At 42.2% G+C, this 11229-nt stretch overlaps 1 protein-coding gene and 1 long non-coding RNA gene across 2 annotated transcripts in view; both read right to left on the reverse strand.

The window, feature by feature from the left end:
• The window catches only part of eif2ak3 (eukaryotic translation initiation factor 2-alpha kinase 3), a 46885-nt gene that overhangs the window by 7159 nt on the left and 28497 nt on the right, over positions 1 to 11229 (reverse strand). The window contains 6 exon segments of the mRNA XM_022191614.2: positions 8 to 181; positions 331 to 504; positions 4586 to 5147; positions 7617 to 7766; positions 8315 to 8437; positions 10833 to 10945. Of these exon segments, the coding sequence (XP_022047306.2) occupies positions 8 to 181; positions 331 to 504; positions 4586 to 5147; positions 7617 to 7766; positions 8315 to 8437; positions 10833 to 10945 (1296 nt within the window).
• On the reverse strand, positions 1554 to 4576 carry LOC127535462 (uncharacterized). The gene is made up of 4 exons (XR_007944328.1): positions 3930 to 4576; positions 3545 to 3862; positions 2640 to 3045; positions 1554 to 2570 (listed from the first exon to the last, which is right to left on the reverse strand). It is a non-coding gene; the product is annotated as an uncharacterized LOC127535462 (long non-coding RNA).

Raw genomic sequence — 11229 nt, forward strand, 5'->3', positions numbered from 1 at the left:
CGCTCACCTGTTCGGGGCTCATGTAGAGTTTGGTGCCCACCTGGCCGGTGTGCCGGGTGAGGAGAGGCGCCGGCGTCAGGGCGCTGGGCTCGTCCTCGTCCTCCTCCTGGTCCATGGCCGTCACCAGGCCGAAGTCTCCCACCTTCACCACGTCGTCCATGGTGAAGAAGATGTTGGAGGGCTGAGGGAGGAGACAGGTTATGTTACGAGCACCAAACAAAGGCTGCAGTGTAGCTCCTGTTATGCACTGTGTCTGACCCACTGTGTGAGTGTGAGATACTGTTAAATAATTAAGGACACACAGGGTGGTGTCAGTGTGTTTTTGTTCACCTTGAGGTCCCTGTGCATGAGCCCCTTGCTGTGCAGGAAGTCGACGGCCTCGGCGATCTGGACGAAGATGTCCAGACACTGGTTGTGCTCCCTCTGCTCCGGCAGGCAGCGCTGAGCCATCCAGTCCTTCAGGTTCTCCTTCCTGCAGAGCTGCATCTGGATGTACAGGTACACCTGGAGAAAAGGTAACAACGCTCAGTGCGGTACAGGTTACGTCTGAATCCAGCATTTGACTAGCCTAGCCACGCTATACCCATGTTTCTGAAGGCACAAGGGTTAGCTCGACAGGGAGGGAGGCGGGCTAAAAGGTTGTCTTTCAAATCACTCTGCAGCAATTGGGTAGGTATACAACCAATCAGCGCAACGAATAGGCTGATGGAGTTCCGAGAGCACCGGCGGATTGTGGCTAAGTCCCATTAGCTTCCCAACCAGCGGAGCCAACTGGTATATTAAGGATTTGCCATATCCCGTCGGCATAAGTCCAAATACGTCTTTCTTCTCAATGAAACACTTCAGTGCCATCCTTTGTTTATCTTTCAAGTTGAATTTTAGCTTCAAATCTTTAAGGGCTGTGGCCAAAGCCGAGTCGAAAGATAACTGTTTATTGTGCGCCGGTTGTTTCTGTCGGAATTGTCGCGCCTCTGTCGTCACTTAGTTACGCCCGCCTTCTGACTCTACACTTCATGGTGATTGGTCCGGCCAGTTTTAGGAGAATCCAGCCTCGAGCCTTATGGAGGGTAACTAGACCCACCCTGGCAGAGAATTAAATTCGTTGCCGTGGGTTGTCTAGCACGGCTAGGCTAGCATTTGACTGGAAAAGCTACAAGAAAACAGCAAGGTACAAAAAAAATAAACTATAATAAACAAAGAACAAAATGAGAGCATCAGACTAAAAAACATGTTTAGTTGGGCTGCATTGCATTCTGGTACATGTAGTTGCGAAGCACGAATCAAACCACTAAGAGCAGCTCGTTCTCTTTGATTTTAGAAGTAAAAACCTTATAAGCTTTTTACTTTTCATGCTGAGTAGCACGAAAAAAAACTAAACAATACCAAACAAAGAAAAATCCACCTTCAAGACACAAAGTGTTTAAGTTTTAGGACGGATTTTTTAAAAAAAACAAAAAAAAAACCTTGTCTGAAGGTTGACTGATTACTCTTTTAAGCTACTGTTTGTCACACTTTTAAGCTACTGTTTGTCACACTTTTAAGCTACTGTTTGTCACACTTTTAAGCTACTGTTTGTCACACTTTTAAGCTACTGTTTGTCACACTTTTAAGCTACTGTTTGTCACACTTTTAACCTACTGTTTGTCACTCTTTTAACCTACTGTTTGTCACTCTTTTAACCTACTGTTTGTCACACTTTTAAGCTACTGTTTGTCACACTTTTAAGCTACTGTTTGTCACTCTTTTAACCTACTGTTTGTCACTCTTTTAACCTACTGTTTGTCACTCTTTTAACCTACTGTTTGTCACTCTTTTAACCTACTGTTTGTCACTCTTTTAACCTACTGTTTGTGCTCTTTTAACCTACTGTTTGTCACTCTTTTAACCTACTGTTTGTTCTTTTAACCTACTGTTTGTCACTCTTTTAACCTACTGTTTGTGCTCTTTTAACCTACTGTTTGTCACTCTTTTAACCTACTGTTTGTCACACTTTTAACCTACTGTTTGTCACTCTTATAACCTACTGTTTGTCACTCTTTTAACCTACTGTTTGTCACTCTTTTAACCTACTGTTTGTCACTCTTTTAACCTACTGTTTGTCACTCTTATAACCTACTGTTTGTCACTCTTTTAACCTACTGTTTGTCACTCTTTTAACCTACTGTTTGTCACTCTTTTAACCTACTGTTTGTCACTCTTATAACCTACTGTTTGTCACTCTTATAACCTACTGTTTGTCACTCTTATAACCTACTGTTTGTGCTCTTTTAACCTACTGTTTGTCACTCTTTTAACCTACTGTTTGTCACTCTTTTAACCTACTGTTTGTCACTCTTATAACCTACTGTTTGTCACTCTTATAACCTACTGTTTGTCACTCTTATAACCTACTGTTTGTCACTCTTATAACCTACTGTTTGTCACTCTTATAACCTACTGTTTGTGCTCTTTTAACCTACTGTTTTTCACACTTTTAACCTACTGTTTGTCACACTTTTAACCTACTGTTTGTCACTTGTTTAACCTACTGTTTGTCACTCTTATAACCTACTGTTTGTCACACTTTTAACCTACTGTTTGTCACTCTTATAACCTACTGTTTGTCACTCTTATAACCTACTGTTGGTCACACTTTTAACCTACTGTTTGTCACTCTTATAACCTACTGTTTGTCACACTTTTAACCTACTGTTTGTGCTCTTTTAACCTACTGTTTTTCACACTTTTAACCTACTGTTTGTCACACTTTTAACCTACTGTTTGTCACACTTTTAACCTACTGTTTGTCACTCTTTTAACTTACTGTTTGTTCTTTTAACCTACTGTTTGTCACTCTTATAACCTACTGTTTGTCACTCTTATAACCTACTGTTTGTCACACTTTTAACCTACTGTTTGTGCTCTTTTAACCTACTGTTTGTCACTCTTATAACCTACTGTTTGTCACTCTTATAACCTACTGTTTGTCACACTTTTAACCTACTGTTTGTCACTCTTTTAACCTACTGTTTGTTCTTTTAACCTACTGTTTGTCACTCTTATAACCTACTGTTTGTGCTCTTTTAACCTACTGTTTGTTCTTTTAACCTACTGTTTGTCACTCTTTTAACCTACTGTTTGTGCTCTTTTAACCTACTGTTTTTCACACTTTTAACCTACTGTTTGTCACACTTTTAACCTACTGTTTGTCACTCTTTTAACCTACTGTTTGTCACTCTTTTAACCTACTGTTTGTGCTCTTTTAACCTACTGTTTGTCACTCTTATAACCTACTGTTTGTCACTCTTATAACCTACTGTTTGTCACACTTTTAACCTACTGTTTGTCACTTGTTTAACCTACTGTTTGTCACTCTTATAACCTACTGTTTGTCACACTTTTAACCTACTGTTTGTCACTCTTTTAACCTACTGTTTGTCACTCTTTTAACCTACTGTTTGTCACTCTTTTAACCTACTGTTTGTGCTCTTTTAACCTACTGTTTGTCACTCTTATAACCTACTGTTTGTCACACTTTTAACCTACTGTTTGTCACTTGTTTAACCTACTGTTTGTCACTCTTATAACCTACTGTTTGTCACTCTTATAACCTACTGTTTGTCACTCTTATAACCTACTGTTTGTCACACTTTTAACCTACTGTTTGTCACACTTTTAACCTACTGTTTGTCACTCTTTTAACCTACTGTTTGTGCTCTTTTAACCTACTGTTTGTCACTCTTTTAACCTACTGTTTGTCACTCTTTTAACCTACTGTTTGTGCTCTTTTAACCTACTGTTTGTCACTCTTTTAACCTACTGTTTGTGCTCTTTTAACCTACTGTTTGTGCTCTTTTAACCTACTGTTTGTCACTCTTTTAACCTACTGTTTGTGCTCTTTTAACCTACTGTTTGTCACTCTTTTAACCTACTGTTTGTGCTCTTTTAACCTACTGTTTGTGCTCTTTTAACCTACTGTTTGTCACTCTTTTAACCTACTGCTTGTGCTCTTTTAACCTACAGCTTCTCTGACGGCCCTCAGTATATTTTAGAATCAGCTCAAATGTGTTTTAATCAGAATTACTTTAATTTCTTTCCTTAAAGTTGCTGCCATTCAAAGTCGTAGAAATATAACAGGACACAATATAGAGATAAACATAAGTAGAAGTAAAATATAATATAAAAATACAAACTTAAGTAGAAACAGCATTACCATAAATTTAAAATGTGCATTTTACAGGAAAAAGATGTAAGTATACAGTGTAATAAATAGTGTGTTATTGCATAAAGGTACATAGTTGTTGCACATTAATGAACGTTAACTCAAGAAGAAAGTGGAAAATGTGTGAACTGCTTGCATTGAAACATAATGAGTCCAGTCTGAGGAGTTAATGAAAGTACTGCATGTTCAGCTGTTTTTCTCCAAACGATCAAAAATCAGAAAATCCTGGCCTTAGATTCTCCGGATGCACAATATGGATTTAACAAACTGTCTGCATTATTGAAGTGAGTAAAAGTGAAACTGTCTCCATTTTAACTTGTGAATGAAGCTACCTAAATACATAAATACAGTTAGAAAATGCTTCCATGATGATCACTGACTAACCTTTGGGGAGGGCTGGACTCTCTGGGTGGGAGGCGTCGTGGGCAGAGCCAGGGTGAGTGAGGTTGGCCGGGGAGGAGAGGACGACGAAGGCGGGACGGGCTCCTGTCGTCTGGTGTGCGAGGAAGACGAGCTGTTCTTCTCCGTCGCCGTGCTCGGACTGGCTGCGCTGGAGTTCGTGTCGGCGTCGGCGTCCCGATCGCAGCCCGAGTCCTCGAACACGATGTCGAAGGAGGAGGAGGTGCAGTCGCTGGGGCCTCGCGGGGGGCAGAGCTCGAAGGAGTGGGGGGTGTCCGAGGCGTCGGGGTCGGCCTGGCTGTCCCGCTCCGACATCAGGCTGTCGTGGCCGAGCAGCGGCTGGAAGGACAGGTCCCCGTCGTCCACGCTGAAGCCCACGTTGCTGCCGCCGCTGCTGGACAGAAGAGCTCGAGCGTCGACGGAGGCGGAGACGGAGGCCAGGACGTCGCCTCCAGGCCCCGAGACGGGAGACACCGAACTGGACACCGGGACTTTGACTGACAGCGCCTCCATGTGGTCCAGGAAGCTCATTGGCCAGTCAGTGGTACTGGAAAGGGAGAAGGAGAGTTGTTGTTGTCATCAGCACTGAGATGATCAAGAAACAATTACACAATGTAACAACAAAAACAAGACAACCGTACAGAAGTGCTTTAAGTAGAAAACGGTTCTAAATTACTTAAAGTAGTAATTTGTAGCAGTAAAATAGTCAAAATGTGAAAAAGAACTGAACAAAAGCTGTGCAAACACAGTAGTTGATGTTTTTAGCATGTTTCTCCTTATGTCTGAATCCTTGCTTGTGTTGTACGTCGCTTTGGACAAAAGCGTCTGCTACATGAAACTGTAGAATTGTAGAATTATGTGCATTAGTGCATGTTTGATTCAATCTGTCATAGCAATTAAATCCAAAAAGGTCAACAAACCAGGCATTAAATTCAACATTTAAAAAGGGCTGCAGAGTTAAAAAGTTTAGCATCAACGCTGCAATGTGTGCATGTAAGATAGTTGCAGGAAATGCAATGTAAAGTAAGGGATTTTTTTTTTTTTGCAGCTAAATACAAAATAAAAGCTCAAACAGTTCTCATTCTCCATGACAAATCTACAAGAGAAGTCTGTCTGATAAAAAATGATTTACTCTGATTTAAATCTGATACAGAGTTGTTGTTTTCTAACTTTATTCTGAAGACTTCAGGTCCAAAATGAAGGAAGAACATGAGAGAAACTAAACAGGAAGATTTTGATGCAAGAAGACAAGCAGCATCTGTTGTCAGCTCCAGAAACGTTAATGTTGACCAAAAACAGCTACTCTGTCTCGCAATCATAGCAGGACAACACAATTAACTCCTTTCAGCATTTAAATCAGCGCCACAGAGCTCTGGATGCAAAGTGCAAAGCCAGATCTGAATGCAATACAAGCAAAAAAAAAATTACTTTGGCAGCGTTGCACCATATGAGAAAGGAGCTTTTGTCAGCTTTATGTAAATTATTTCTCACTTTCGATGCAGATGCACTCTCCTGGAATCTCCGCAATTCTTCAAGAATGGAAAAAAATGCTTTCAAAATAAAGTTATTCAAATCGTCTGGTGTTTCTACACACTGCAAAATGTGGAGCAGAACAGCAAAATATTGTAATACAATTTTTTCCAGAATTGTGCAGCCAGTTAGCTGCTTAATGTTAATTATCTTGTCTTGTTTTCTAGTTTCTAATTTGATGTATCTTATTGCATTTCCATTAGAAACTGCATTTATTTATTTTTGTTTATTTATTAGTTATGTGATGATCAGCGTACGTTTGTCCGTCTGTTATTCTGTCTGTGTGCAACATGACCCAAAAACGGATGAACGGATTTGAAAGAAATTTCAGTGAAGGTCAGAAATGACACAAGGACCACCTCTTTAGATTTTGGCAGTGATGCAGTTTATAGTCTGGATCCATGGATTTGTTAAAGATTTCTGTATCATTGCCAGATAGCAGCACGGCGTCACTGTAACCATGACAACAAGTGAAACGACATCAGCTGCCTGCTGATGATCACATGATTGTGATCCGACTACAAATCCACCACTGTGGACTTATCCGTTGGAAATGATGCAAGGAACAATTGATAAAATTGTGGAAGTGTTTCTGAGTCCCATCAATTCTTGCCGCCCGCAACATATTTACATCATGCTATTCTATATCCGTACATAACGTACACATGCAGAACACACGCCTGTGTTCAGCAGAAGGTCATTTAGTTTGTGGGTACATCTATATTAAATGGACACATTCTATGGTGCTGTGATTTCTGATCATCAATAACTAATAAACTAATGCAACATTTCTAAAAAAAAAATAAATAAAAAATGCTGCATCTCTGACAATATCATATGGAGAATGAACAGCCTTGGCGGAGGACTGTGCTCTCTGAGTGCTTTTCTTGTTTTCATATGATCCATGATCCTTTACTGCATAGGTTTCCTGTTTTGGGGGGGTGGCATAGCTCAGTGGGTAGAGTGGCCGTCTCGCAACTGGAGGGTTGCGGTTCGATCCCCCGGCCCGTCGGGCTCATGTCGAGGTGTCCCTGAGCAAGACGCCTAACCCCTGATGGGTCGTGGTTAGCGCCTTGCATGGCAGCTTCTGCCATCAGTGTGTGAATGTGTGTGTGAATGGGTAAATGTGACGTATCATGTAAAGCGCTTTGGATAAAAGCGCTATATAAACACAACCATTTAACATTCATATTGTGCAGCTTTGTTTTGTGAGCAACTACCTCAATTTCAGGATAAAAAAGTTCTTAAGATAAGATCTACGGCAACCGGCTCCGGATTATTAAAGTTCTATCTTATCTCGTCTGAGCGCGCATAACATTTTCCATCCTGTGCCATTTTACCATCTGTGAGTGAAATGTGAAATCTGGGAGTTACTACTTTGTCAGAAATGTCTTCATTTCTTTGGACGGCTGACACCAGACCTCGGGCCGGACTTACTGCTTCTGACTTGCTGAGCTACACAGGATGACAGGTTTAAAGAACCCACCTGGCGTCTTTCAGCCACCTCTGGTCCATCTCCTCCTGCCAGCCCTCTGGGGGGCTCTCCTGCCAGGCGTTGAAGTAGCGGATAATCCCCGGGTGCTCCAGCTTCGCCAGGGCCTTCACCTCTCGCATCACCTTCTCCCGGGCCAGCTCCCTGAACGAGAACAACTCAGCTTTAGGGCTTAATTCATGTTCGGATTAGCCGCTTTCCACTCCTCAGCAGCTAGCTCTCAAACCTGTCCAAGGTTTGACACTCTGATGAATAGAAGATCGACATTCCTAATCAAACGTTGCGGCTTTTTGTTCGTGTTCTTTAACACTGTGGTTTTAATTGCATTAAGCTGGATTTGATGCACCAATGGTTCAATAAGCACCTCGACAAAGACACCGGGTCTAAAAATAATTAATAGACTAGTTAGGGGGCGTGCGATGCAGCAGTCAACAACGGGACTAAAATGAAAACACACGCTGAGCCGCTGCAGCTGAACACTAAATTTCCATGCTTGTCAGTCTCCATGAAAACACACGGATACCACTGGTTCCAAAATGTCAGTTATGCCTCCGTGTGGTTTTCCTGTGTTTACACAAGTAGGCTGCCGCTGCTTATGTAACCCAGTTAAACAGCTTTAAAGAAAAGCGACATAAAGGAAGAGCTAATAGCCTCCAGCAAGGATGTCTGGTGCAGCCGGCGAGCGGCGCTACCTGTTGGGCAGACGGATCCTTTTGATGGCGTAGTTGCAGTCGTCTACTTTGTTGCGGGCTTCAAACACAACGCCGAACCCCCCGCGGCCAAGGCACTGCACCGGCTCAAAGTCTGTCAGGTACCTGCAGGGAGACACTTTGGTCATTGTTGTGCAAAGAGGAATCGCTGTGCTTTAGGGGATGTGAGGAAGGTAATTTAAAAAGAAAAGAAAAGCTCCAAAATTACAGCATTTATCAGAGCCACAAACTGTGAAAACCACACCACTCAGTCCAGGAAATTCAGGACATGTGAGCTTAAAATTGTGACATTTCATCAAAATAACTTCATTCTTCTTGTACCATTCGAAAAAAATTCTGCAAAAACAAATAATTTACTACAAACAGATTCTATAATAAACTCAAAATTCTGTGTTCCTTGGTGCAACTGTGAAGCCAGGAGTTGCTGGGCCGTAACCAATATATTCTACATGCTTCTTTAAAAAAATCTGCAAAAAATAAATAATGTGCTCTAACCGGATTTTGCAAAAAAATAAAAATTCTGCACTCCTCCCTGCAACCGTGAAGCCATGAGTGATCCAGCTGCGATGAACAGTCACGTTACAAAAATTCAGGAACTTTTGAAGTGTTTCGGCTGAACTGCAGGCGGTGTTTTACCCAGAACAAATAGGAGACAAGCACACTACTGTTCAAACATTTGGGGTCACACAGACAATTTATTGTCTTCCATGAAAACTCACACGTCTATCCATGTGCTAACATAATAGCACAAGGGTTTTCTAATCATCAAGTAGCCTTTCAGCACCATTAGCTAACACAATGTAGCATTAGAACACAGGAGTGATGGTTGCTGGAAATGTTCCTCTGTACCCCTATGGAGATATTCCATTAAAAATCCAGCTAGAATAGTCATTTAGCACATTAACAATGTCTACACTGCTTTTCTTTCAAAAATAAGGACATTTGTAAGTGACCCCAAACTTTTAAAGGGTAGTGTATGGAGGCAAATTCAAAATATGGGATGTAATTAAAAATATAGAGTGTAGAGTCACATTTTTTATGAATGGGAACACCTGTGATAAGTTAAAAAAAAACGCACATGTTGATTCCAGGTTTTCAAATGTTCTTTGTAAAAATAAATTATCAAACAAATTCATCTTTTGTTTTTCTCTTTCTTTCATGCTCTGCCTTAAGTGGTAAAAAGTGGCTGTGTGAATGAGCTGTATTATCACCGAGATCCTTGACGATGTTAAATTCCAGGAGGGTAGAACTGACGCTGCTCAAGGAGGCTTAATAAGCGGTAAAAGGTGACTACAAAAGAAGGAACTACACCCAGCCGAATCCCTGCCAAGGTTGTGAGCGGTGTCTGCGTTGGCAGGTAACCAACGTCGGGCTGAGAAGCATCCAGAATTCACACTGATATCACAAGAATTTTAACTGTCTCTAGGGCTTTAAGTGAATATCAGCCTCAAAAATGTGCCAAACTAGAAAGAAACATCTCAGTTTAGTCATTTTACAATTCTTCTGGCAGGCAGAACTTCACATTTGTCGCAAGTAGCACTAGTTTTACACACGACGGCTCCCATTTCCATCATGAAAAAGTAAAAGCACTAAGTTTGCTGCTGAGTAAGTCACAGCCGCACTCGTTTATGAGCTCCACCGCCCTGTCGAAGCATCCCTGCTCGCTCTCCTCAAGGGAATCGAAGGCTGTCTTATTAGGAAGTGTGTGGGCACATGTGATTCAGGCCTCGGTTCCTGATCTCTATCTCCCTCCTGACTCACGTCGGCCCTCAGCTGCTGCAACAGCCGCCGGTTTTATTTAAGGAAACTTCTTCGGCAACAGTAATTTGCATGGATCGCAGCAGCAGCAGCAGCAGCAGCAGCTCTGGAGGAGAAAACGACGGGTGGGGTGCTTGTCATTTTAGGGTGGATCAAAAGCAGAGAATGTGGTGCCATACGAGAAGAGGGAAAATGCACAGTTTAATCAGATTTGTGTTCGGCTGCGTTATTCAGCTCACGGATGTAAACGCGCAAACACCATCGATCAGCCTGCAGGAGGTCGGCGGCAGCACATAAATTACGGCCGCCGATCATATTTGCGGCGTCCGAAACGGCGAGAAAACTTCTGACAATGTCCTGACGGTGATGTAATGCGACACCGCGACCCCTCGGCAGATGCAGGGTGGGGTCTGCGGGGAGCAAGGTCATTTTCATTTGATGGCAAACAGCTGAGCTACCCAATCGTGCACTACCACCACTCATATCTTCCCATCTCTGCCTGGTCCTATCCTGGCAGGCTGGAAGACCACTGGTCACCATGGTAACAGTGCTGAATCTGTAGCTACACCTTGAAAACGGTGAGTGGAACTGACTTTTTATTTATTTATTTTTTTTTTTACAAGTGAGAGGATGATAACTGCTGGCACGGCGGCGGCTGTTACGTGAAGTTCTCCTGAGTCACTGCGAAAAACAAAAATCCACGCGGGTTGTGTTCTGCTCGGCGGCGTGTGCGATCGAGTACCTGGACACATATTCGTTGGAACGGGTCTCCATGGCAACCGGCTCTTTGGATTCCACAACTTCAAGGTCAAACTTGCTGTCTGTCTGGCACTGTGTCTCCGACTCTTTCCGTTGCTTTGAGGGACAGGAGAAGGACAGGAAAAAAACAAACTGATGAAATTACAGACTTGCTGAGGCTTTAACTCCCTGAACCATGAAAACCTGCAAACGGGTTTGTGAAGGCATGTTATCTTTAAGACAAAACAAGATAAGAGTGGAATATACACAATTACAAAGAGGCTAGAAGTAAAAATAGAAATACAAAAAACAATGTACGAAACGTAAGTTTCTAAAAGTTTTTGTGAAGTGTCACACTGTGCCAAGTGTCTTAAGCGTGTTGAGTGTCTAGAACAATAAAA

This window comes from Acanthochromis polyacanthus, chromosome 1 (assembly GCF_021347895.1).
Source record: "Acanthochromis polyacanthus isolate Apoly-LR-REF ecotype Palm Island chromosome 1, KAUST_Apoly_ChrSc, whole genome shotgun sequence".
Taxonomy (NCBI): Eukaryota; Metazoa; Chordata; class Actinopteri; family Pomacentridae; genus Acanthochromis; species Acanthochromis polyacanthus.